This window comes from Saccopteryx leptura, chromosome 1 (assembly GCF_036850995.1).
Source record: "Saccopteryx leptura isolate mSacLep1 chromosome 1, mSacLep1_pri_phased_curated, whole genome shotgun sequence".
Lineage (NCBI taxonomy): Eukaryota > Metazoa > Chordata > Mammalia > Chiroptera > Emballonuridae > Saccopteryx > Saccopteryx leptura.
Genome location: NC_089503.1, coordinates 51,426,785 through 51,454,375, shown reverse-complemented (window position 1 = coordinate 51,454,375; position 27,591 = coordinate 51,426,785). Strand labels below are relative to the sequence as shown.

At 51.3% G+C, this 27,591-nt stretch overlaps 1 protein-coding gene across 5 annotated transcripts in view; it reads right to left on the bottom strand.

The window, feature by feature from the left end:
• The window catches only part of DENND2B (DENN domain containing 2B), a 179,814-nt gene that overhangs the window by 1,069 nt on the left and 151,154 nt on the right, over positions 1–27,591 (bottom strand). For all 5 annotated transcript variants that reach the window (XM_066366231.1, XM_066366233.1, XM_066366223.1 and 2 more), the window contains 15 exons: positions 25,315–25,463; positions 23,318–23,533; positions 22,459–22,555; positions 21,918–21,962; positions 20,723–20,907; positions 19,613–19,722; positions 19,325–19,394; positions 16,328–16,405; positions 15,635–15,775; positions 10,006–10,154; positions 4,912–5,089; positions 4,655–4,696; positions 3,541–3,652; positions 1,983–2,222; positions 1,057–1,143 (listed from right to left, as the gene is read on the bottom strand). In XM_066366231.1, coding sequence (XP_066222328.1) covers positions 1,057–1,143; positions 1,983–2,222; positions 3,541–3,652; positions 4,655–4,696; positions 4,912–5,089; positions 10,006–10,154; positions 15,635–15,775; positions 16,328–16,405; positions 19,325–19,394; positions 19,613–19,722; positions 20,723–20,907; positions 21,918–21,962; positions 22,459–22,555; positions 23,318–23,533; positions 25,315–25,463 — 1,899 coding nt within the window. The remainder of the gene's footprint in view (positions 1–1,056; positions 1,144–1,982; positions 2,223–3,540; positions 3,653–4,654; positions 4,697–4,911; positions 5,090–10,005; positions 10,155–15,634; positions 15,776–16,327; positions 16,406–19,324; positions 19,395–19,612; positions 19,723–20,722; positions 20,908–21,917; positions 21,963–22,458; positions 22,556–23,317; positions 23,534–25,314; positions 25,464–27,591) is intronic.

Sequence of the window (27,591 nt, the reverse complement as noted above, 5' to 3'; positions counted from 1 at the left end):
AGATGAGCCCGCGCTCAAGCTGGCGACCTCGGGGTCTCAAACCTGGGTCCTCTGCATCCTAGTCCGACACCCTCCACTGCGCCACCACCTGGTCAGGCTATTTTTCAATTTTTTTAAGTGAGAGTAGGGGAGATACAGAGACAAGACTCACACATGTGACCTGACCAGGATCCATCTGGCATCCCTATCTGGGGCTGAAGCTCTCTGCCCATCTGGGGCCATGCTCACAAATGAGCTATTTTTAGCTACTGAGGCAGAAGCTCCATGAAACCATCCTCAGTGCCCGGGGCCAACATGCTCGAATTAATCGAGCCATGGCTGCAGGAAGGGAAAAGAGAGAGAGAGGGAGAGAAGGCGGGGTGGTAGAAGCAGATGGTTGCCTCTCCTATGTGCCCTAGCTGGGAATCAAACTTGGGACTTCCATACGCTAGGTTGATACTCTACTGCTGAGCCAACCATCCAGGACCAATATCATCTCTTCTAAGAGCCCTAAACCTCTCCAGTGGAAAGAGAGGATTAGAAAGAACGGAATGGAATTATGATAGATCTGATCCACGGTAGGGAAAACACTCTGGAGCTCTGATGAAGGCACTGGCATTAATCTCTGTTTAGCTTTGGGCAAGCATTTAACATCTTTGGCCTCAATTTCCCTTTACGGAGACAGTCTATGATCTAACTGGCTGAAAAAGAGTGAAGGTTTTCAGAGTTAGGCACCTGGTCCTGCTTGTTTTATAGACCCTTCATGGCCTAGAGGAAAGCTGTCTGGTCAGAGGGGGCCTCCTACTCTGTCAGGAAGGAGTGCACCCAGAAGATCAGGTGGGGATCTGTGTTGTTTTGTGGGTTTTTTGGTTCTGTAGTTTGGTCAATACTGTACTAAATGCCCTTTGAGCCCTGGGCTGGGAACCTTCACTTCACCAAGGGATTGCTTCCTGTTCTGCCTACAGCCCCAGTATAAATACCCATTGGCATTGGTTTGGAGCAGTTTGGGGTACAGATTCCCCAGCCCCCCCCCCCTTGTTGGTGACCATCTATCTCATCAGTGACAAGGCTACTTACCCAAACCTCGGAGAAACTTATTCATTCCACTCTGCTCAGTGTCTGGGAGTTCCTCTAAATATTGCTCTACTCGCTGCTCAAAGAGGCCTGGGAAAGAGCAGGGAAAAGAACAGTCACTGGGAGAAGGGAAGAGGGGGCCTACCGGAGGGGGACCATGGGGCACAGATCCCCAAAAGGGAGAAACTAAGGATCTATGATTATAATTTACAGGAAAATCTCCAGAATTCAGACTGGCTCGTCAGAACTGTCATTCTTAACACCTCACTGGTGTTCACTGCTCAAAGCAGGCCCTCGATACCATGCTCCCCGGTACACATTCCTGAGCTGCATTATGGCACAGATGTGATTCCTTGTTTCAAAGATGCCCCTGGGTAGACACTTTCTCTCGTTCCTTTTAGAGCACTCTACCAGGTTGTTTCAGAAAGGTTTGTCAGGCGAAATGGATAGTATTAGTGGACAGAATAATAACCCTGATGTTAGAAAGATATTGATGAAGTGAAAAAGCCCTACAGTGGGCAAAGCTCACAAATAACTGGAGATAGATGACCTGCCACCAATCTCAGACAGTCAGCTTGCTCAATTCCCTTCCAGGGCTTTCCCAATCCTGGGTTCTCAGAACCCCCTAAATTGCTCAGTCGAGTCTTTTTGAACAAGAAGGATGTTTGAGGAAGGGATGGCATGTTGCTCTTGGAGGTGGTGAGCCCCACCCTCTAGCCACAAGGTTTAAGCCTGTGCATAGCCTTGTGCAGGCTATACTGGGACAGGAGGAGAAGAAAGCTCCCTTGGAAGTTTCTATCAGAAAAAGGGATGTTAGGAGGCCTGGCCCTAGCCAATACACAAGAGCTTCTGTCACAGTGCCTAGTGATTCACCCCGCTGGTAGCAGAAAAATGAGAGAAGGTCCAATCCCAAGCTCTTCTAACCTTACCCTTTGCCCGACACTTTCTTAGCTCCCTGTCTTGGATGAAGCCAGCAAACATCTGAGACTCCATAAAAACCTCGAGAAAACGACGGATGCTTTTGGAGGCCACAGACTTGCGGAAGGCTTCTCGCTGAAAGGCCCTCTCTCCCTTCTCACTCTGGGTCAGGAAGAGGGAGTAGTGCCCAACAGTCTCCACGAAGAACCGGATAAACACCTCCGACACCAGCCCATTGAGGGTATTACATTCTGGAAGAGACGAGAAAATCTTTGAGGTTCCAACCTCCAATCTCACCCTCCAGCTGATATTGTCTCCTTTTCCCAACAAAATTCCAGCCAGAACCACTTATCTCAGGGGTCGGGTACCTATGGCTCGCGAGCCAGAAGTGGCCCTTTTGATGACTGCATCTGGCTTGCAGACAAATCTTTAATAAAAAAAATAATAACGTTAAAAATATAAAACCGTGATGGTGAACCTTTTTATAAAAATCGCCCACTTTTGCAGTGCTGGTCAACTTGGTCCCTCCCGCCCACTAGTGGGCATTCCGGCTTTCATGGTGGGCCAATCGCGGTGCCGTTTGGTTGTTCCGCTACGCCCACCATAAAAGCCGGAATGCCCACTAGTGGGCGGGAGGGACCAAGTTGACCAGCACTGCAAAAGTGGACAGTTTTTCTAAAAAGGTTCACCATCACAGATATAAAACATTCTCATGTATTACAATCCATTCATTTCCTACCGCTCATGTTCATGGTTGTGGGTGGCTGGAGCCAATCACAGCTATCCTCCGGGACAACACCAAATTTTTATTGGATAATGCGTAATATACACGCGTCATTGTATGGCTCTCATGGAATTACATTTTAAAATATGTGGTGTTCATGGCTCTCTCAGCCAAAAAGGTTCCTGACCCCTGGTTTATCTGTTCTTGAAACTATCTCCCGTGCCCTTGGGCTTATAACCAGCCCACAAGCTGGGAGGCTGGAAACTGCTCTGAACATAGAAGCTGGAAAATATGTACTTGCTGGATGAATGAGAATGGAAATCAGAGACCAGAGGACCCCATTTCCCACACCCCCACCCTGGGTGGTTTTTCTAGCTTCACAGGAAGAGGAAGTTCCCTCCATCTCCTTCAGTGGCTCAAGGCAAGGCCTGAGAGGGAGCGATAACTAGTTTCCTGTCAGCAAGAAGAGTCGCTGTAGCTGTCACGTGCCTTTGGGTTTTCTTTCCCAAGCTTCCTGGGGTAGAGAAGGATTAGAGGGAAGAGGATAGCTTTTAGCCAGGGCCACCCTAGAAGCGGCCCCACTACTGTTATGTTTTTGAGCTCCTTCTGATAAGATACCACAAATTTCTTTCCCCTTGGAACTAGTCAAGCCATAACTCCCTGAACCCACTGGTGGTAGGGCTAGAGAATTCTAGGCTAAAGGGAGATTAAGGTCCTACAACTGGAACCTCATCAGCCACAGGGTCTGGTGCATAGAAACACAAGGTCCCGGCCCCGTGAGGCCCAGACCCAGAGCAGAGGGTGTCTGGGATCAGAGCTGTGGGGCCGCAGCTAGCCTGCCTCACCGTCATCAGAGTCGCTGTCAGAGTCCTGGGAGATCAGCTCATGCTTCCTCTCTAGTGCCTGCTCCAGAGCTGCCTGTAACTTCCTAGGTAACAGTGTGTCCTCATCATCCATCTGCAGGAGAAGGAAAGCACACAGTGGTAATAATCATAGCCCACACTGACAGAACACTCACTATGTGCCAGGCCCCGTTTGAACAATTTACATATACAAACTTATTTCATTCTCCCAATAACCCTGATGCTATTTATCAACCTCATTTGGAATTGATAAGTTGAGGCAGAGAGGTTAAGAAACTTGTCCAAGGTCACATAAATAAAAAGTGATAGAGCAGGTAGCTCTCACAGGACCAGCTAAGGGTTCCTACCCTGGCACCCTGATGAAGTCTACCCAACTCCTCCATCTTTAGCTCCAGGTGGGAAGAGCAGTTGTTGGCTCAGGGTGGGGAGACTGTGGCCCAGCCTGTGTCTCAGGTATGAGGTTAGGCTATCATTTCTGTCTACATTCTGGTCCATACCTTGACACCTCGTACCCAAGTCACAGCTCTATCAATGCTGTGTAAGAGTCTCTACACTCCCAGAAAGGAGAGAGTACGGGATTGGGCTGTGCTCTTTATAGAGAGCCAGCAGGATTTCCATGACTAACAAAGGCGTTTTTAAGCCGACAACAGTAACTACAAACTTGTACATTCCATGGCATTCTATGTGTCATGTGTCACCAGTCCCCCTGGAACATTTCAAGGCAGGAGTTACCACCATGCCTAGTTTAAAAATGAGAACTCTGGCTCTGAGACATTCAGAGGCCTGTCCGAGGTCATGTGGCTCAAAGGTGGCAGAGCCCAGAGATCAAGTCTTGACACTTCCAGGCCCTGTTCTATGTACTCCCAGACTGCCTTCTAGAAGCTGATGAAGGCAGAAAGGCAGATCCTGCTGGAGTCAAACTTCCCAGATTAGCTTCTCCCCACCTTTGTCTATTCTGTGAATATGAAAACCAGAGAGTGCAGCCGACAGGCTGTGAAGGGTGAGCAGTGTGTGACAGAGCTGGCCACTCTGGAATCGGCATCAAACAGGCACTCACCCCAGGGCAGGCAACGTTCTGGGGGCACCCCACTCTTACCTGTCGGATGAATCGGTCAGATCCCAGGTTCACCATCAGTGCCTGAGAATAAGATTCAGGGTATGAATCCCTGCAATTCACTCCCAGGCCTCCAGACCCCAGATTCCCAGGGTTGGATAACAGGAATAATCCCAGCTGGGGACAGCCCTTTCTCCCTTCCACACCCCCCCCCCCGCCGCCCTTCCCTCCTGGGGTTTCTGTCCTTCTGTCCCTTCCTTCTCCCCCCCCCCCCCCAGCTGGTTCCCCAGGTGGCCCACCTCCTCCACAGGCAGCTCCTTCAGTTTGGGAAGGGAGCTGGAGAGCAGGCCAACCAGGAAGGGGGTGGGACAGCAGACGATGTCAATCATGGAGGCCGGGAGGACAGGAATGAAGGTGTGCTGCCAGGAGAAGGGGTAGAGCAAGGCCACCACCGCATGGGAGCAGCTGGACAGGGTACTGAAAGACAGAGACCAAGTGCCTGAACCCAGGCCCAGCACCTTCGAGGAAGGGGAATTAGAGCCTGGGGGGGGGGGGGGGGCCTGAACATCCTTCTATGTTAAACTTCCCAATGCAACAAAAATAAATGCTAATGAAGTTCAGGCCTGGGTCTGACTGTGCAGGCCAGCGAAGCTCCCATAGTCCCACTGGTCAGGACCCCAAGGACACTGGTACTGCCCTCTTTGGTAACTCTACGTGGAACAGCCAGGAAGGTATGTAGCAATGCTTAAACACACAAAGGACTCACACCCCCACCCCCCACCCCCAAAGGGCCACCCAAATGCACAGGCAGGCCTGACTAGTGCTGAGTAGCAGCTCAGGCCAGGGAATACAAAGGTAAAATGAGTAAGAGATGATCACAAATTCATAGCGTGTAAGGGCAGGAAGGCCCTACAGAGGTCATTTTATCAATTCCACATTTCACAGGCTTGGTTTAGTCTTAAGTGGCAGATCTGCAACACAATCAGACGTCCTGTCTCCTAGCCCAGCCGCACTTCCACTGCTCTGCCCTTTAGCCATTCCTTCTCCTTAATTGGAAAAAGTGGTCTGACTGAAGTGAGGGGGCCGGCACCATTCTTACCCTCTTTCCTCTCAGGCTTCAAAAATATAGCCACTGGTCTCAGTGGGGTCATCCCTCTCAGCCTAGCGGAGGCTCCAGGCCTCGAATGACCAATGGGAGCTGGAGGAAAATCTCTAGCATGCCAGCCAGAAGGTACAAGAGTGAGTGCACACCCCAAGTGTGTTGAGGGCACTAGTAAACACAGGAGACACAGCTGGCCTGAACTGTCCATCTGTCAGGAGCAGAGTCAAAGGCCTTCCCCGAGGGACCTATTACAGGTAATGGGACAGAGGCCTGCAGTCAAGCTTGAGTTTCCTACTCTACTCTATTGCCCTCCCCCCCCCCCCATTAGCCATAAAAGCCTGGTCTCTACTTGATCAGCTCCAAAAGGGACTCTCGCAACTAACGCCCCACTAGTCAGAGAACATGGCTCTAACCCAAGACTGAAGTAAGTCCCTCTTCTAGAAAAAATCTCTGGGTGTTCACCAGTGTTTCATAAGCCAGTGTCTGGCTTGGCTGCCCTGTGGACATCTAAAATACTGCTGGGCCTTGTAGCAGACACAGGTGTCCTGGCCCTGACAGCCCCTCCCCTGGGGACAGGAGCTCCCATACCACAAGGAGAGCCATCTGAAAAAGATCTGGGAAAAGGCTGCCTCAGGGCCTAGGGACACACTGATTTCCACCATCTCCTCCAATGGGGCTTGGGAGGTGGAAGGCTTTGTACCCCCCTAGGTCTGATGGCTCTCACTCTTTGTTGGTCAAATAAGTTTGCAAATATGATATATATGTTTGCTCACTTATAGTTTGCATTGGATGTGGGAGACAGGCTGCAAGCAGTCAGGGTCCTTATAGCCTAAGGCTTAGTTTTAAGACTAAGCTTTCCCCCACACCCTTGACTGTTGCATGATAGGGGGTGGTGTACTCTTATAAGGAATCCCATTATACCTCAGATAAGTGACTTTGTATCAGAGACTTCTTTGTTTGTATATTGATTAAAAGTTTTTATTTCTACACTATAAAATGGGGCAGACCAGGAGCTTGCTCTCTCTCGGTTCCTGAGATTAGCATTAGAGAGGAGAGCAGAGAAACGCCACGTGGAAGAGAGGAGAAGCAGCCAAGATGGCGGAGTGCTGAAGAAGAAGCCAGTTTGTGCAGAGTTTGTGCAGAGAAAAGGAGATGGGGAATAGAGGTGAGTAAGGCTGGTGAGGTAGAAACATTTGATTCTAGTAAACTTGGATAAGTCAGTGGCTTTGGGAGCCCTGAATGGAAAAGGAAGTGTTTTCCCACTGTGTGTATTTCTTGCCTGCCGGGTGCAAGCTAGAATTAAAGCTAATGGCCCACCAGTTCTTGGCTCCATTGTTTCATTACTGTCTGTCAGAATCAAATGCAAACCTGCACTGGCCAGGCGGCTGTGATGGTGGCCGTGGCTACTGGCTTTACACTCTTACACACACACGATCTCTCTCTCTCTCTCTCTCTCTCTCACCTCCCACATACACAGATATCAAAACCAAGTCAGAGGGACAAAGGACTTGTGGGAAACCTAAAAGGTGAGCAACAGAACATGAGCTGGCTGTTCTTACTGAGCCCTGACCATAGTCTGACTATCACTGGGCTCCCTATTCTGTCCCTCTCCAGCTGGAGGCAGGCCCAGAACAGGAGGACATCTTTTCTCAGATCCAAGATACGCAGAACTTGAATGCTGCCCCAGGCCAAGATCAGGGCCCTGAGGCATTTTCCTTCCATAAAGGTCTGGAATGTGCTCAGAGGCAGCTGCAGCCACAAGAAACAATAGCTGTATTCATAGCCCAACTGTAGCTGGGCTAAGGGTGGGGGTGGCAAAGAGGAGACTGCCCCCGGTAAGGGAATGAAACCTTCAGCAAAAGAAACCTCAGGGTCCTGGCTCTGTTAGGGGCACCAAGGTCTGGCCAGATCGGTGCCTCACAGCTGGGCAGCTGGGGTTTTTCCAGTGGACAACGACCATGGGTGGCAGAGAGGCGGCGGGGCAGGTAGGGGCCCGTGTACCTGTCGGTTCCAGCTGCCGGCTTGGTCCCTTTGCAGGGACCTAGTGGGCCCACAAAATATATAGAACTATGGGATACAGAGACACAAAGGCTGTGCTGGGAAGTGAGTGGAAGTTTTCATTTCTAAACCGAGAATTTTCTGAAAAAGTCACAGCTTTGGTTTTTGCTCCCTCTTCCTTCTCCTGGGCTGAGGCTAGGCCTGGGCTCCTGCTCCAGTGGCCTTCGGAGCCCATTTCTCCTGTTCCCCTCACCACCTCCTCATATATAGGGACAGAAATACCTCAGGGATCCTGGGCTCCCTGGGGGACAAACCAGACAGAATTTCCCTTTTCTGTCCCTCATATCAGCACCTGACACATGGGATGGTGGCACACAGGAGGTAGCTTAGAAAATACCCGAATTAACTGTACCACCTTAGAGAAACCACTGCTTCTTGTGATGGATTCTTTGACAAATAAATAAACACTACATTGCTAAGATCTCATCCTCTCCCTGTCTGTCCTACCTCCACCTACTCTTTGCTATGGTCTAAATGTTTGCATTCCCCCAAATTCATATGTTGAAATCTTAACCCCCAAATATGACATCAGGAGGTGGGGCTTTGTCAGGCTCTTTAGGTCATGAGAATGGAGCCTTCATAAATGGGATTAATGTTCTTATAATAGAGACTCCACAGAGATCTCTGGCCCCTTCTACCACAGAAGGACACAGTGAGAAGGTGTTGGCCATGAACCAGGAAGCAGGTCTTCACCAGAATGTGACCATGCTGGTGCCTTGATCTTGGACTTCCAGCCTCCAGGACTGAGAAATAAATGTCTGTTGTTTATGAGCCACCCAGAGTATGGTATTTTGTTATTGCAGCCTTAATAGACTAAGACACTCTAAAAAAAAAATGTCAGCTGCCTAAAAGAGCATGGCCTCTCCCAAAACTCCTTATGTCCAGTGACATTTCTGTCACCCTTCTGCTGGCCACAACCAGATCTTGGCAGCTGGAACTCCTCTAAAATCATAAATGCCAATGCTTCAGACCAAGACTGGTGACCCATCCAGCTCTTCTCTTATTCCTCCTAGACCAGCCTCCCTGCCTCACTGACACCTCCAGTGGCTGGACGTCTCCTTGTTCGCTTCCTAGTTTCACCAGCCAGCATTCCTGCAACCACTCTCCTCCCCGGCACCCTCAATGTCTCACCTCGTCCTGCTCCACAAATGCCCAAGTGCCTAGCCCTGCGTCACTGTAATCAATTGCCTTTTCCAAGTGACACCCCTGCCTGGCCCCCTCAGTGGGATGGCCCAGTGCTCCTCACACTACCCCTACCCTAGTCAGTTGCCCTGGCCCCTTCTTTTTTTTTTTTTTTTTTTTAAGCTGGAAACGGGGAGAGACAGTCAGACAGACTCCTGCATGTGCCCGACCGGGATCCACTCGGCACGCCCACCAGGGGCGATGCTCTGCCCACCAGGGGGCGATGCTCTGCCCCTCCGGGGCGTCGCTCTGCCGCGACCAGAGCCACTCTAGCGCCTGGGGCAGAGGCCAAGGAGCCATCCCCAGCGCCCGGGCCATCTTTGCTCCAATGGAGCCTTGGCTGCGGGAGGGGAAGAGAGAGACAGAGAGGAAGGAGGGGGGCGTGGAGAACCAAATGGGCGCTTCTCCTATGTGCCCTGGCTGGGAATCGAACCCGGGTCCCCCGCACACCAGGCCGACGCTCTACCGCTGAGCCAACCGGCCAGGGCCCTGGCCCCTTCTTTATGGTACCTTTTCCCACAATTTATCACTGCTCTCAAACTCAGCATCCCACCCAGTTGACCTGCCGCCCCCAGTGGCGGAAATGCAGCCATCAGCCAGAAATCTCCTTCCTTTCTTACCCTTCTCCATTATATATACAGGATGGGGCAAAAGTAGGTTTACAGTTGTTCGTATGAAAAATAATACAATAATTAAGAACTACTAATACAAGAATAAACTCAGTGTTTCGTATCCTCACAATTATAAACCTACTTTGGCCCTGCTCGCATTTGCACCTGTGGTTCTGGCTGTTCCAAAAGAAGTGTCCTCTTCTCTCAGGCCAAGTCCTCCACTGGGTTCTCGGTCCGGCCATCTTGTGCTACCAAGTGCTACTACCTCAACTGCCCCCTCTCTTCAAATGGAAGTGCTAACTTTCTCATTTGATTTTCATCACACACGCACACGCACATACACACACATGCACACACGGGGGCTGGCACATACTAGGGCTCATAAATACATGTCGGATGAATTAGTGGATGTGTTCCCCCCACTTCTTCACAGGCCCTACCTGAGCTTATCAGCCACAAAAATGACCCGGCGCTCCAGCAGCAGCGAGGCGAAGATCCGGATCAGCTGGCGCACACTGAGGCAAGTAAAAAGGCACTCAAAGTCCACGTGCTCCAGCCGTGAGTCCATGGGCCGCCGCAGCTCTAACACCTGCAGGAAAGTGATGGGGAAAGTGAGTCGAGGTGGGCCAAGTGGGTGCCACTCCCGGTCCTTCACAAAGTGACGGGATGCTGGTTTCCCCTCCCACCCTCTCTTTTCCAGAGTCTCTAACCTATCCCACTGTGCAATATGACACAGTCTCTCCCTCCCCTCAGACCATAGCTGTTCCCCAGCAGACACTCAACCTGTGGGCAAGAGTGCTAACTCTGAATGTGGGGAGGCTCCAGAAGAAAGGAGCTGAGGGCCATCCATCAATCAGGCTCTCAGGAAAGGTTGGAGGAATGCTAATTGTTTTGACAGATAAGGAGAATGAAGAAACATCACAGCTTGATCTATAGCAGGGGTCCCCAAACTTTTTACACAGGGGGCCAGTTCACTGTCCCCCAGACCGTTGGAGGGCCGGACTATAAAAAAAAAACTATGAACAAATTCCTATGTACACTGCACATATCTTATTTTAAAGTAAAAAAACAAAACGGGAACAAATATAATATTTAAAATAAAGAACAAGTAAATTTAAATCAACAAACTGACCAGTATTTCATTAGGAACTATGCTCCTCTCACTGACCACCAATGAAAGAGGTGCCCCTTCCGGAAGTGCGGCAGGGGCCGGATAAATGGCTTCAGGAGGCCACATGCGGCCCGCGGGCCGTAGTTTGGGGACCCCTGATCTATAGGGTCCTCCCCGCTCTCTTGCCCATTTCCCCAAGCAAACATCTTGGCCCCCACGCTGACCAGACCGCAGGAGTGATGGCTGCTCCTCAGGCCATAAGAAGAGCAGCATCTCCACGCCCCAGGACCCTGCTCTCACCCACCTCTGGAAAGACAATGCTGGTGTCCTTGTTGCCATGGCCCCTCCCTTTCCTGCTAGACAGTTTCTTTCCAGAGGTTACACTGTCCTGCCATCCAAGCTCCTCTCTCTATCAGCCTATCTAATACTTGTGCAGGGATAAGAAAAACAGAAGGAAATGGCAGCTATTCTACAACCTGGCCAGGAAGCCGGACTTCCTTTAGCAGAGCCCGACCTAGCTATCTTTCCTCCAAAGGGGTTGCAAGGCCACTCCCAAGGTCAGTGCCAAGGCACAGAGAGCCACTTCCCTGGGCGCAGCTGTGAGGGTGGAGGGCAGCACTGACCCCAGCATTGTGAGCGGGGAACTGCTGACCTCAGGCCACACCAAAGCACTGTCACTGGGGTTGCCTAGTCTTACCCTTGGTCCCTCAGCAGGCATGCACAGCAGTGATGCGCAGGCCGCCTAAGAACCGGGGTAGAAAACAAGTTCCCTCTTCTAGCCCTATGGTAGCAGAGCTCTCACCAAGAGGCTTTGACCCCACTCTACTTCATTTGTGCCTCGGGGTCTAAGCAAGTGAAGTTCTAACTCCTAGCTCAGTGTTCACCCCCCCCCCCCCGAGCCCCAGAGAAGCAGCTAAATGGGCATAAGGCACCCTAATAATGTTTATATTCTGTCTCTACTACTGTGTAGTGAACTCCCACAAGACCCGGTGCTGGGGACACCCAAAATGCTTAGTGACTGTGGGCTGAAGGAATCCCATATCACAGTTATGCCCAGAGACTTTGCTCCCTTCCTGCCTTTGCGGGAAGTCACAGTGAAGCACCACCCACCTGCCTCCTAACAGCCTGCATGTCACCCAAGGGGCTCTGCCCTGCAGCCCAGGCACTCTAACTACCTACCCCAGGGACCGGCATCCCCAAGGAGTGAGAATTCACTAGGGCAGCTCCCCAAACCTATATACCTCTTTTCAATTCATCCCTGCTATCAGATCACAGTCCTAGGGCTGAGAGAACCTAATTACAGCCTAATTAACATCTGCAGAGGGGGCTGAGAGAGCTGTGAAGTAGGGTGTCAACCTCATCTGGTGCAGGGCAGGATCAGGGCAGCAGCTCAGAGTCCCAGATGCTTAATGAACTTGGACTGCCCAAGTAGAGATAAGGGAAGTGTCTTCCAGGCAAAAAGAAGCAGGATTCAGGGACAGTAAGCAGTTCCTCAGTGAAGAGAAATGAGGCTGGAAAGGGGGCGCAGGCCACATCCTGAAGAACTCCCAGGAATGCTGTTGGGCTCTCAGCTGTCCCACCCCAGGCCACTCACGAAGCCTGAAGTCCCTCCAAACAAAGGTGGGCAAAAAGAGCCTTAAATGGTATTCGCCACTCCCAGCACACCCAGTAATCTCCCAATCACTGCCTCTCCCATTCTCTGCAATGACTGACTGATTTCTTCTCCCCTCTACTAGAACCCAGCACCCACCACTCACTCGCAGAGGACGACTTTCTTTTCTATTTTGAGAAAACAGAATCCACCAGATGAGACTCCAGACTCTACAAGCCATGGTCCTTTCTTGACATCCCACAAAGATGTGCCCTTCTCTCCTGAGTAAAGCCAGCCCTCCCCCGTTCCCACCGCCAGTGCCTTCACTGTGACACCGATTGTCCCTTCCCTCCTGCTTCTGTAACCTCTTCCTCTGCAGGGCTATTCCCACCAGCACCCAAACCACCATCTTCAACAAACTCTCCCCTGGCCTCAGGTTTCCTTTCAACCACTGTCCCCTTCCCTAGTTCTCTCTTGAGAAAGTGTCTCAACGGGCTCTTTCCACTTTCTCACCTCATATCCATTCACTTCTCAACTCTGACCACTCAGACTTCTGGGTCCCCATGCCCCTGACTCTTCTGAAATCCACTCTTGTCCAGGCATCTTGCCACCTTCATCCTGACCTCCTGACGGTATCCGATCACTCCTTCCTTCCTAAGACACGCCCCACCCTCTCCTGGTGTTCCTCCTATCTTCTCCATCCTCAGGGCTGCTGCTCCTCCACTGCAGGACCTCTGAAGGCTGGAGACACTCGGGACTGGGGAGAGCAGAGGCCTGGGCTCTCTTCTCTTCCCTCTCTACATTCTGCTACCCAACTTTTCTTGGGTGTTTCACGGGTAGCTTAAAGGTAACATGTACAAAATCAAACTCTTACTCGTGACCTGCTCCTCCATGGGGGGCCTAATCAGCTACCCTGTAGCTCAAGCTGGAAAGCTGGGAGTTTGTCCTACAATCTCCTCACTTACTCCTTATTTCCAATCAAACACAAAGTGCTCTTGATCCTAATTCTAAAATGCATCCCACCCATCTACTTCTCTTCATCTTTTGACTACACCTTGAGCCAAGCTACTGCCACCCTTTGCCTACACTGCTGTAACAGCACCCTAGCTCGTCCCTCTCTCTTCACTCCAGTCCATTATCTACATACCAGCCAGAGGAGGCACTGGTATGTAGACTTTAAAAACATACCTCAGATCTTATCACCCTACTTTAGATGAAATCCAAAATCCTCACCTGGGCCTAGAGGCACAATGTGATTTGGCCTCGCCACCCCTGCTCACCACCCTTTCAACCACCTTGGCCTTTCTTCAGTTCCTTGACAAGCACACACATTTCCCTAACATTTGCCTTTGCATGTGCTGTTCCCTCTACTTAGAATAACCTCCTCCCATCTATACCCTTCTCATTCAGTTTCTTTCCTCCCACTTAGTTGGTTCTATTCACCCTTAAGCCCTGGTAAAACGTCACTTCCTAAAAGGAGGCCTTCCCTGGTACCCTAATCTAAAGCAGATCCCTGAAGCAGAGAGTTACACATGCTCACTCTTGTGCCTTCAGTGGGCATTAACACGTTTAGGAATTGTCTATTTATATGCAGGAGTATTTATTTAATATCAACCTCTCCCACTAGAGCAGGCATGGCCAACATATGGCCTGCGGGTAATGAGTTTATGTAGCCGTGATTAAATTTTTAATATTCTCCGCACGACTCACTGCGGAAATGAAATAAGTGGTACTTCTAAATTGTTATACATAAACTATAATATGTAACCATTGTACAACAATGAAAGTTAAAATCTCAGCTACTCAGAAGCAGAAGATCTTTGATTATTGGAAATCGAAATATTTAAGAAGATAGTGATACGCAGAAAAGAATTCTGCGTGTGACTAATCTAGGGTTAACTTCCAATAATTGGTCGAATGGATTCGCGATACTCCTTTATTTTATTTATTTATTTATTTATTTATTTATTATTATTTTTGTATTTTTCTGAAGTTGGAAACTGGGAGGCAGTCAGACAGACTCCCGCATGCGCCCGACCGGGATCCACCCAGCACACCCACCAGGGGGAGAGGCTCTGCCCATCTGGGGCATCACTCTGCCACAATCAGAGCCATTCTAGCGCCTGAGGCAGAGGCCACACAGCCATCCTCAGTGCCCAGGCCAACTTTGCTCCAATGAAGCCTTGGCTGCGGGAGGGGAAGAGAGAGACAGAGAGGAAGGAGAGGGGGAGGGGTGGAGAAGCAGATGAGCGCTTCTCCTGTGTGCCCTGGCCGGAATTGAACCTGGGACTCCCGCACGCCAGGCCGACGCTCTACCACTGAGCCAACCGGCCAGGGCCTACTTCTTTATTTTTCAAAAAAATTCCATTATAAAGATTTACAACTTTTGTACTTGGCTGTGCAATTTTTATAAGCAACTGAATAATGGAAAATATGGAAATTTAAAAAAACTTTCCAAGGAATATTTAGTAATCTTCAGCTCAACTTATTTTTGTGAACAAACTTTTTCTTTAATGAATCTAAATAAAAGTACAAGATCAAGACTGAATGATTTACATTTGGAGGCTGTGTTAAGAATAGCTACAAGTATAGAGCCAGATATTAAAAAAATAATAGGCGATAAAAAGCACCTCAACATGTCACATTAGTTTTTTTGTTAACTTGTTGTACTAAATTACTTACATTTATTCATAAACAAATTACATAATAAAATTTTGTTTACTTAAACGAATCATTTTTATATTTAACATTTTTTAATTTTAATATTTCGTCTGTCTCGTGAAAAAAAGTTTTCTTTCTAATCTGGCCCAGGGGCAAAAACTGTTAGCCACGCCTGTACTAGACTGTGAATTCCACAAGGACAGAGCTGTACCCCTCTAACTTTGTGACTCTGCCCCAAAGTCTGGCCTGATCGACTATGAGAGAACACACAGTAATGATTAGATGAGTGAATAAAAGGAGGGTAGGTGGTATGCAGTTTAGTCCAAGCAGGTCAGGGCAGGGCCCTAGGAATTGCAGAGTTGGGCAGAGAGAACACTTCTGTCATTCCCTTTTTTGGTCCCTATCGATTAGGTGAGCAAGGACAGGGCTGTGCTTTGCACCTCCCAGAGACTAAGCCCTTGGCTAGGCAGTCTCTGGTCCCTAGTCCAGGCGTCCCCAAACTAAGGCCCACGGGCCGCATGCGGCCCCCTGAGGCCATTTATCCAGCCCCCGTCACACTTCCGGAAGGGGCACTTCTTTCATTGGTAGTCAGTGAGAGGAGCACCGTATGTGGGGGCCCTCCAACGGTCTGAGGGACAGTGAACTGGCCCCCTGTGTAAAAAGTTTGGGGACCCCTGCAGAGAGAAGAGGCAGCAGAAATCCCTACCTCATTGCCAGCACCTGGCAGGAACGTCTTCACTTTGATGGTCTTCCCTGGAGCAGGGAAGGGCGACTCCATGAGACTCCTCATGAAGGGATAGACCAATGCAGCGGAAATCCCACGTCGTCGCTCCACCTCATCTAGGACCTGTGCCCACCACCAGCAGCCCAAAGAGGAAGGGTGTCAGGGCGCTGCCCTTCCCGACCTCCTCTGCAAGGACGACAGCCTGGCACCGGAGCAGCCGAGGCTAGAACTTGGGAGACAGGAGGGCTCTCTCTCCAGGAGCTTCACAGCCCACCCTTCCCATTCCCCTTGGCACTCAGTGACTGCTCTGTCCTAACCAGTCTTTGTCTTGGACGCCAAGAGCTGAGGAGCTGGGCTAAGGAAATACCTTGGCTTCCCCAAGGTGATCTCTGTACCCAAAAAAAATCTGTCTCTGCCCATGGCCCGGGGTGTGCTGTGACATTAGCAGACCCTGCTGATGCAGGTGCTGGGGAGACGCCAGCTGGCCAGAGGAGGAGCCAGGCTTGGGGGCAGGAGGGTGTGGGAGAGCTCTCCTGCACTTGCTCTTGCATCCTCTCCTTCCATTGCCCTCTCACTCACACACACAGCTGGTTTTCTCATCTGAGCTGGCTGCAAATACTCCTATGGGAACTGTCAGTGGGGAGGAGGGGGGAAAGGAAGCCAGAGCCCTCTTACCTTGGAAAACAAGCCGAAGCAGCCAAGGCGGCTGATGACACAGTACACCTCTGGCAACCGAGGCCCTTTCCCACTTGGCTGGGCCGGGACGAGGAAGAGCAGGGAGACAGACAGAGAGAATGCATGATTACTACTCCTGGCTCCTTTTCCTTGGTATCTGAGGGCTAAGGATGACTCTTCTCGTGGGAGAAGAAAGACTCCAAGCCTCTTCTAAATCTCTATTCAACCAGGCCCCGAAGAAGAGGCTGCTACACTTGGGTGGCAGGCTTCAACCTCTGGTAGGCCGTCCGGCCCCAGGTGCCAGGCTCCTGCAAAGCTCTGCACAGGCTGTACCCTGTCTCCAAGGAGGACACAGATGGGGGCTGGCAAAGTACAAAGCAAGTTGGCAGGGGCTAATGTATGATTTGTAGATTTACATCCCTAAGGCTGGGCCCATCAAGAACACAACTGTAATGAGAGGAACTTGTGTAAAGCAAGCCATGTAGTCTTCGGTCCCCTCGACAGGGAACATTCTGCAAAACATTCCTCTTCTTGGTTTCTCTTTCCTCCCTTCCTTGATCCATCCACATTTTAGGAAGGCTAACTGAAAATGAACAAAGGAAGCAAACTACTATATATTAAATGTTTACCATATCTGAGTTCTGGGCTTTGTGCATGACTAAAGTAAACTATAAATGAGTAAACTGAGTTAAAAAAAAAAACATTAAGCCATTACTCAAGACCACATATCTAAAAGCCAGGGAGCCAGGAGTCTATTTCGGCCTCCGATTTGCTGTTTTATCTCTAAAGCATGTTGCTTTCCGACAGGAAGGAAGAGAAAGGGACACAAAGACACAGGAAAGAGGTGTGCCACAGAGTAGAGGAGAACAAAGCAAAAAAGGGACTTAAAAGTTTGCAGCTGAAGGAGATGTGCCCTGAGAGGTCTCCAGGCCGGGAGCCCCTCGGAGTGCAGGCGGAGGTGACTCCACAGGAGTCTCCTGCCCCAGCCAGAGGCTGGCAGGGCTCCGTGGCTGCCTCTGGCTCAGCAGCCTGGAGTGCCTGGCAAGGCCTGGTGGGGAGGGAGGGGAGCAGCAGGTGCTGGCCCCTCATGCAGGCTGCTAAGCAAATGCAGATGGGACTATTTCAGGCTCCAAACCTGCTGGCCACACGTCACAGATCTAAAGAGAAGGCAGAATCTGTTTTTGTCCATATTAGGCCTGAAACTCACTCCTCAATCTTTCCCTCTCCCCCGCCTCCCCTAAAGCCCCAAGTGATTAAATCAAGTATGTGGGATTTGGGTTAGCATCATTGTGTCCAATCTGCAGGAATGCCGAGCTAGTGCCAGCCCCCTTGGCAGGGACCCAGCCCAGGCCCTCTCTGAGCTCGCCAGGACAAACATGCTCTTTCCTGGGGGCAGCAGACCCACTGCAAAGGAGCAGCTCTGCTCCGTCTCTGCTTCTGCAAAGGGAGCCTTCAGAATGCTCCCCTCCAGGCCCAAGGGACCATGCTGGCCTCCGCCTGGCTCCCACCTGCATCTGTACTGCCCCTCCCTCCCTCAGCCCCACTCACTGGGCATTCTAGATCCATGTATCGCTTCTCTCCACACTACCCTTTAGGATGATCCAAGAGCACCAGACTTGGTGTTAAAGGACTTGAGAGTCAATTCTGGCTCTGCCCCGCACTGTCTGTGTGGCCTTGGGAAAAATCATTCCACTCTGAGTCTCAGTTTTGTAATCTATAGAACAAACATAACACTACTTTATGGGCTACGATAAGGATTAAAGAAAACGACATACTTAACGGATCTAGCCAGGAACATAATAGGTCCTAAATAATACTACAGTTTATTCCCTTTGCTTTTACTTCTTCACTGGAAGTCCTGCCTCCTCTGCCCCACTACCTCAAGTTCCTTGAGGGCAGGATCAATGTCTAACTCATCTTTCTGTGCTTTTAGCATGTTGCCTGTCCCTCAGTAGGTGTATAGTATGTGGTTCTGAACAAATAAATGAATGAATAAGTGAATGACTGGCCCCAAATCCTTCATTTGGGATCCCTCTTATTTATTACCCTTGCTGAGGATCCCTCTCATCTGCCCCTAGACCGGCATCTAGGAAGGCCTTCTCCCACTAAGGCCTGAGAATCCTGAAACATAGCCAATAACCCAAGCCAACACACCCTTGATGAGCTCTAGGGCAGTGGTCCCCAACCCCCGGGCCGTGGACTGGTACCAGTCCGCAGAGAAAGAATAAATAACTTACATTATTTCCGTTTTATTTATATTTAAGTCTGAGCGATGTTTTATTTTTTTTTAAATGACCAGATTCTCTCTGTTACATCCTTCTAAGACTCACTCTTGAAGCTTGCCTCGGTCACGTGATACATTCATCCGTCCCACCCTAAAGGCCGGTCCGTGAAAATATTTTCTGACATTAAACCGGTCTGTGGCCTAAAAAAGGTTGGGGACCACTGCTCTAGGGGACAGTGCAACAGGACTCTCTTACTACCACTCTGATCTATTTCCCAGGAAAAATGGGAAGGAAGGTTGGAAAGGACTTCTCTCTCTACACGGCTTACATTTCCCTTTCCCTTGAGTTCAAGGCACCTCTCCCAGCATCCCAGAGAAGCTCTGCTCTGTTTCTGCTCAGCCTCCAGCCCATCCAGACCCTGGACAAAATGTTTCCCCGCATCAGGCTGGCTAGGAAGGAGGGTGAAGAAGGTTTTCTTGCACCCCAATCTGTTGCGTACACACACACTGCTCGGGTGACATTGTCCTGCAGTCTGGAGTTAGCAATCAGAGCTCAGAAGCCCGAAGCAAATGAATGGAAAGAAAAAGTATAGGCAAGCTAAAAACATCTGGTAGCCCAGACTGTGTGTATTAGCGTGTGTGTGAATTGGGGTAGCCTCAGGGAGCACACAGGGGACAGAATGGAGGATTTCACACAAGCTACAGTTGAAGAAGGACACACCGACACAGAAACACTGTGGCTCTGTCCCCAAGGACTGAATGGCCCTACTCACCAGTAAGCGCCTGCAGTAGCCAAAGCGTCTGCTGCCATCCTCACCAGTCAGCATGAAAGAAAAAGTCTCACTGGAACAGGGAGAGGTCAGGCATCAGGGAAACATCAGAGGACCCAGGAGACAGCCCCCAAGAAGAGGGACCTGCCATCCCAGGGAGGGGGTGAATGGCCAGGTTGCTGTAGGAGAGGAGGTTGGGACTAGGGTGGGCCCCGGTCAACTGCCCACGGCTGTGGGGATAAAGAGGCTCTGCCCTCTTCCTCCCTCCAGCCAGGTCAGGGCAGGCCTCACCTGGAATACTCTGACACGGGGAGCCAGTCCTTGGCATCAGGAAAGCAAAACTGGGGAATGGCCTTGAGCCTCTCCTCTGCCTCGCGCATCTGCTTGGTGGGTCGGTCCAGCTGCAGGGAAACGGAATATGGGACAGATAGACAAGGGAGGGCATGGAATCTGAGAAACATCTCCTCCCCTGAGAGCCTTAGATGGCACCCTACCAACTGGCATACTTCTCAGCAAACCCTGTCCCCACGTCCAATTCTTACAGAGGGGTCTGGGTGTGGGGTGAGTCATCATCTATTCATTCCATATATGCCAAACAAGCACTGTGCATGTGGCACTGGCACCATGCCATGTGCTGGGGCTACTGATGGGGCCCCTGTCCCTAAACATTCTGGTCAGGAGAGTGAGAGAATCAACAACAAAATTTCAGAGGGTGTCACACACACACACAAAAAGGCTGATATGACAGAGAAAACGGGGCAAGGGAGGGGCTACTTTGGTATCTGGAAATACCTCTTGGGAAGAGGTACTGAATGAGAAAGGGCTAGCAGCCACGCAGGGAGCTGGAGAAAGAACGTTCCCACCACATGCTGTGGTGCGGAGAAAGGCTTGAGTGGTGAAGGGAGAGAATGAAGGCCAGGGTGGCCAGTGGTGAGCAGAGAGGAGGGGGGAGGGGAGGTGGGTGGGGAAATGGGGAGTGACGGCTAAGGGGTATAATATCTTTTTGGGGGTGATGAAAATCTTCTAAAACTGATTGTACAATGCTATGAACATACTAAAGTCATTGACTCGTACACTTTAAAGCTGGTAAATTACACAGTCTGTGAATTATATCTCAATAAAGTGGGAGAGAGACAAGTAGCTGGGGGCCCTTCCTCAGGAGCCTTGTAGTCCTTGTACACAATTTGATTTTATTCTAAGCACCCTGGGAGGTATTCTCTCCGCCCTCATCTTCTGTATAACAACCCCCCCCCCCCCCAAGCCCTCTCTTCCCTCCTGGAGAGGAGGGGCCGTGCTCAGACAGCTAGGTGAGTCCCATGTCAGGAGCAGGCTCTCTGTCCTTCCCCAGGTAGGCCAGCAGACAGAAGGCTGTAGAGAGGGTGGGGACAGGGACCGTCTCACCTTGGGAAACTGGTAGGAGACTTCGGGGAGGTAGGTGTTTCGGGATGGCTTCTTCTTGAGGGACACCACCACAAAGTACTCAAAAAGCTCCCGCTCCTGCCACTCGAGCAGTTCCAGCTCCAGCGTCCGGTAGCTGGGTGCACGCTTCAGCATCGATTGGATGTGCACTAGGCGCTGTGTGTGGGCTGGGGGCAGGTCACACATCAGGGGACAGGCAGCTGGACCTTCACAGACCCCACATTAGCCCCCTCCACACCAGACTCGGGGCTCAGTCTCTGTGGATCACCTCTAAGTGCACGAGCCTAGTCTGACACCCGCACCCAGCCAGATCTGGGGGAGAAGGGGCAGGAGCAAGGGGCCTGTCCTGACAACACAGAGAGCTACTGGTCTGGGCCTCCTGGAGCCTCTGGAGGCTGAGCTGGGTCAATAGAACTGCCCAAGCCAGGGAAACCCAAGGACGTATCATTGGCACCCAACCACCCCTGTCCCTGCGCCAACAGGACTAGGAGCTATGAATACCCACAAAGGCTTCGCCCTTGGGCCGCTATCAGTCCTTTGACTTGAATCCTCTGTCCCTGTTCCTAGGCCCAAAGTTCACTTGCCCACTTGCCTGGGGCCAGTGGAGGAAAAAAGGAGGGAACTAGCTCCCACCAACTTTAATCATCCAGGCAGGGTTTCCTGAGAAAGAACAGATTTGTCCAAGGCCCCTGGAATATGATGGCCCCCGAACCTTTCCAGGGAGGTGGCAGTCCTCCACTCTGGGGGAAGGGGAGATGAGTGGCCTCAGGGCCTCCAGAGGATTGGGTTCCTCAGCCTAGGGCATGTTCCTTAGAACCAGAAGAGGTACTTATATCTCCTGAGCCCATCTATGACTGTCCAGATTCACATGTACCGGGCAAATCTAGTATCCAGTTCTCACGGTGATGGCTTGGGAAAGTGCAAGCAAGGACACCAGCCTGTAATCTGGGCAAAATGAGACGACTAGAGAAAACCTCACAGGGCTGAGCTCCCAGGACTGCAGGAACGGTCTCCCCTCCAGCTCCTGGCCCTGTTGGCCCACGATCCTGCCTGCCTGTGGCCTCTCCAAACCAGGCCAATTTGAGACGTGGGAACTATACGTGCAGAGGGAGGGAAGGCTCATTCCCTGTGTCAGGGCTGGGAAAGGGTGCTGTGCTCTTGGGGAACCACGCCTCACCTTTGAACCTGTCGTCAGAGTCGCTCTCGCTCTCACTGTTCTCATCTGGAAAAGAAATAACGGCAGGGCATGCTTGCTGAGCCACTGCGGCTCCCAACGTTTCTCACGAGGGATGAATCTACCTAGTCTGGCCTCCTGGGGCCCATGGCCAGGCACTGAGTCGCCCAGGGCCAGGGTCGCTCAGCGCTCCAACAGCAGGTGTTCATCTACAGCCAAACCCCTCTGCATCCAGTCCTGATCTGGGGGAAGCTGAGGACCCAAATAAGTCGGGACTTTCCTTTTGCCAGAAGCAGATTCCCATAGCCACCTCCCTACTCAGGGCCTCACAGCCCAAAGCTGGAACCAACCCATCCAGGACTTTCTTCCCTCTTTGTCCCTCCCCTTTATGTGTCCCCTTCTTGGCAGGGCTCCAGCCTCCTAGAAGGCAGGAGGATCCCCATGAATGGCCCACAGAAGGGTAAACTGAGGCTAGTCCATGCCTCTCCATTCCTAGTGCCTAAGGGCCCCAGATGCCTGAACCAGTTCAGGTGTCAAGGCCTACCTCTCAGTGATGCTGTCTCAATGCTGGACATAGACAACTTTTTTAACCTCTTCTTTCCTCTTTTAGCATTGTAGATGGAGTTAATTCTTTGGACAAGCTGGGTGAGAAAAGCAAGGCGCATGAGATAACCTAACACCAGCTGCTGCTACTCCCAAGAAGGCTGATGAATAGCCCACCCACTTCCTTACTGGTGTGAGCTTTCTGCCCTCCCTGCACCAGGCCCAAGCTGGTCTCCCTGACGCACTACCTCCAGTGCAGGCTGTCTGGTAGCTCTCCACCTACCTAGTCCCCGAGAGGACTCCTGCCCCAAGACAAGGACATTCAACTTAGCTCCCCAGAGGAAGGAACTGTGATCAAACTGGACAGGATGGTAACTCCTGGGTCCCCAGCGTCACTGAACCAACTGAGACAAAGAGCTCCCCAGATGCAATAACAGGAACAGGGATTCCAGCCTTCCCCTCGGGCTATAACCTGGAGCAGTGACAGGAAGGAGCTAAATTCCCAATATACCCAAGCATTGTTCGCAGGCTAAAAATACCACTCAGCTAAATCCTGCTGCTTCGGGCTGAGGGTTTGGGCCTGGCCGCCTCTGCGTGCAGACCTTTAAGTCTAAAACTCTCGATTCTGAGTGTTATAGAAAGGGAAACCCGTGTTTGGGTCTGAGATCTTTCAAAGCCTGGAAAAGTGTGTGCACAGACCTAAAAATGCACACCCACATGCACTCATGGGAAGCTCCAGTGCATAGACCCAGAATATACCCAGAAGTGATCAAGCAGCCACAGCTTCGGGGAGGGAAGGACGGGGCAGAAGAGCCACCCGCCAGCCTGCCGGGCCCCCGCCCCCGACCTGGGGAGGCTACCTTGGGAACGCGGCGGGCGCGGCGGCTGGACAGCAGCTCGCTCGTGGTGCTGAGGCTGTCCTCGGTGAGGCTGGAGGGTGAGGATGGCAGGCTCAGCTGAGCCAGCAGCAGCATGTCGTCGTGGCTATGCCTCTTGGGTAAGCGTGGCAGCCGGTGGCTCTTCCTTTCCGACCAGTTCCCACTGCGCAGGGACTGGCTGTTGGGTTTCAGGGAGAGCTGGTTTGGGGGGGAGAGAACGTGGAAGAGGGACTCGCCACAGAAGCCTTGGCTGCCACCTGTCTGCTGAGGCCTGGACTTAGCAGCCACAGGCTGGCATCAGGGGCTCCCAAAATCCCACCCTGCAACTTCGATCTGCCGGGGTTTCCTCTTTGAAGACCTTAGCTGCTGATCAGCTGGTCAGGGTTAGATTAGAGACTTGCCTCCACAAAGAAAGCTTAACTACTTCTGCCAGAATAAGGGGAGTAGAGGCTAAGAAGACTGGGCTGTCATCTGAGTGGAAAGAGAAGCCAACCAGGAATCCTGGGGGCTCCTCCTGAGCTTTGGGATAAGACTTAGACTTTGCTTGTAACTGAGCCTGGCTGCTACGCCGTCTTCCCCCTCCGCCCCTGACCCAGTCTTAAAACGCTTCTCTAGCAGATCCTGTAATCCCCATGCCAGCCTGCCCTGCTCACATATTCCAGGGGGAACACAAGTGCTCTGGGCTCTGACCACCAAAGCCCAGCAAGAAAGGCCTCACAGCCTTACCCACACGGTCTAGGCTGCCCCCATCCCCAGCCTTGATAGACTTTCTGTGTCCCTCGGTCAAGACTGACACCCTAAGGTACAAAGCACCTTACTCTCAGCAAATCCTACTCACTGCTAGAAAACCAGCACCCCCTACAAACTCAGCAAGCCTCCCTCCCACCTGTTGTCTGGACCTGGCACTGCCTCTCATCACTCCACCAAATTCTCTTTCCTCCCTGCCCCTCGATTTCCCGTCCCACCCAATCAGTCTGGCAATACATACTCAATGGGCCTGACCTGTGGTGGCGCAGTGGATAAAGCGTCGACCTGGAAATGCTGAGGTCGCTGGTTCGAAACCCTGGGCTTGCCTGGTCAAGGCACATATGGGAGTTGATGCTTCCAGCTCCTCCCCCCTTCTCTCTCTCTGTGTCTCTCTCCTCTCTCTCCCTCTCTGTCTCTCTGTCTCTCTCTCCCTCTCTCTCTCTCCTCTCTAAAAATGAATAAATTAAAAATAAATAAAAATAAAAAATACATATTCAATGGAATCCTATTTGAACAGAGCACTGGAGAAAGGTAAATCTTTTATAAAAACAATCACATCATTCCAAAGGCAGAAGAAATAACTTTTATAGTCTCTAGCCAATGTTAAAAGTATCAAGGTCCCTCTGTTTGCACAGGGGAAGAGAGTTGCCTGGGGAAGTCCAAGAAAGCATCTTAATCTGCCTGCCTCCTGTCCACCACCCTGGACAAGGTCCCAAGGAGATGAAGTCTTTGACTCTTCTCATTCTGCCTCTGTCAGTTCACTCCTATCCTAGCAGATGCATTCTTCTTCCCTCCAACAGGATTGCCCAGGTCTCAAGGACACCTGGCCAGCTCTCAAATCTGGTTTTTGGGCCTAAGCCTGGCCCTCAAATGCCAGTACTGAAGTAATTTCTGCCAGTGCTGCAGAGCACCAAGACTCCTATCAGGGCCTTGTCCTCCTGTTTCCCACAGGAGGGGAGGAGTAACAAGACAGCAGACCACAGCGATTCCTGCCTTAGTCTGGCAGCTCAGAGCTCTTACAGGGAAAGGAAGACAGCTGGACAGGATGCCCCTAAGAGCATCTCAATTGTCCACAAGAGCTTGCCCCAAATCCCTGAGTGCAGAGGTCTTTCCTGCGTGAGGTCACTTCCTTTGCCAAGCACTAGTGAGGGACAAAGCCTGAGTGGAAGCTGGCCCACACCTTGATAGGACAGGCCCCCACTGGCCTACAGACCACGTCTGGCTGCTGTTACCTGAGTGGGTGGGTTGTACTTCCTGTCCTGAGGACTCCACATCCTGTGCAAGGAGTCCAAGGAATTCTCTGACAGTTGTTGGGATTTGCGTCCTGCTCTTCGGCTCTTTAAGTCCACATCCTCATATGGATTCTCCTTGGGCAGATCTCCTGCAGAGGAGGAAAGGTTAGAGTAGGGGGAGAAGGGAAGACGGAAACACACACACACACACACACACACACACACATACACGCGCGCGCGCAAATAAACAAGCAGAATTCCTGTGAACCAAAGAGAATGGCTTCTGCCTGGCCCTCAGCTCTGAGTCATGCAGCTGCCCGTCTGCAGTGGGAGGCTACAAACAGATCCTGGCTCCAAGTCCCGAGGCTGAACCCCCACCCCCAGTTCAGCTCAGCCTTGTCTGGCCTCTGCTTTATAAATTCAGGGATTGCACAAGACTAGCCCAGTCACCCCTGCCTGTGCCCAGCCAGGACAAAGCCAACACCAAGCGTCTTTCCTTGGCTCTAGTCCCTCTACTATGAAAGCTGCCGAGATACACAGTTCAAGGTATGAAAGGCTTTCAGATGTCACAAGGATGTCCCTTTATGGACTGTTCCCCGAAGACTCCCTTTTGGGGGACGGGCTTCAAGGAACTCTAAAGCGCTCAGGGCTTTCCCAGGCCTGGCTCTCACCTATTACACTGCCCAACAACTCTTCAGGACAGTTCTTCTGTCAGGTCCCCTGAGAAAACCCCAGCACCAGCACAGAGATTAGCAACTAGTGAGCGCTCAGTAATTATTTGTTCAACGAACCGCTCTTTACACTGTCCCTCTATTTCCTCTACCGCTGAGCTCAGCAGAAAAGAGAATAGTCCTCATCCCCATTTGGAATAAACTCTCCTGCTGTGACAGAGGGGAGGTGTGAAAGGCTTGAAAGGCGTCTGGGCCAAAGGGGTGGGGGTGAGGGACAGTTCTCAAATCCCTGGCAGCAGCGCTGCAGTGGCAGGACCAGGAAATCTTGGAGAGTCAAAGCACAAACCCCTTCCTTTAAAGAGCAACCCCTTCCCATAAGCAATCCCCTCCTGCCCCTCTCTCAACACATGCCTGGACTTTTCTAAAATACAGAAGCATTATGATCCAGGTCCGTCCTGCCTCAACCTGCCAGAATCATGGTGGTGACAAGGTCCATGGGGGCTGTGAGTGAATGCTGCCCTCCGCTCTCCTTCCCCTGTCTTTCCATAGCCTCCACTCCATGTCAACACTGCTACGTGGGGACTCAGGGCCTAGGTACAAGTGACCAGAACAAGGCACTGCCGGAGGAAGCACACATGGTGAGAGCAGGGCTCGCTCCTCCCCCTCTGCTCAGCACCAGGACTGAGCCCGGGGGACAGATGTGCCTCACAGTCCAGAGCAGCTCAGGGGCCACCTCCCGGGACTGGGCAGGACAAAGAGCTACAAGGCCACTGGCAATGTAAGCTTTCCTAGGGCAAGACACAGGAGAAAAACCAACCCCCACGTTCTTACAGATTTCTCAATTTCCAAAGCCAAGATGTCCCAGAATCCTGGTAGCTACTTATGACTATCAATGAATTTAGGAAATGCCTTCACAGAGGTGTGGGGAGAGGGGGTAAGGGCAGTATGAAGGGAAGATTTCTGCAGTCAGAGCCAATTAGACGGCCACAGAAGGAACACAAATCTCTGCAAATGTGAGGCAAAGATGGGTCAAGACAGGATTTGGCCTGGATTAAGTGGTTCCCAACACCAGCAGTGTCCTCAGCAACTGAGCAGCCGTTTTCCTGTAACACAGTCATGATAGGAAAACGACTTGTCTCCCTTCCAGAGCCCTGACTAAGCAGAGCTGGTCTGGCAACCCTGCCTCAAGAAGCCAAATACTAAACCTGGTGCCCTCTGCAGGCTGTCTCCAGCCTACCCCACTGTGGGCACAGGAGAGAAGGCAGGATAGGCTCCACTTCCTGGTCCCTTTCCAACACATTTCCTGTACAGTGAGATTCAGGGATCAAGGGTTAGACAGCCTTCCTGATCCTTTGTAACAGTACCAGAGCATCACTGTTCAGATGAGGACAGGAAGGACACTTATTCCACGTTCATCAACGCCAAACTGCCTTGGACCAGATGATCAGACAGAGCCCTTATCAACCTATAGGATGACCTTGTCGCAACTCTTTTAGATCAGAGTTTCTCCAAACTACTGACATTTGGGACTGGATAATTATCCCTCTCTTTTTTGAAGATTTTATTTACTGATTTTAGAGAAAGAGGAGAAAGCAAGAGAAGGGGG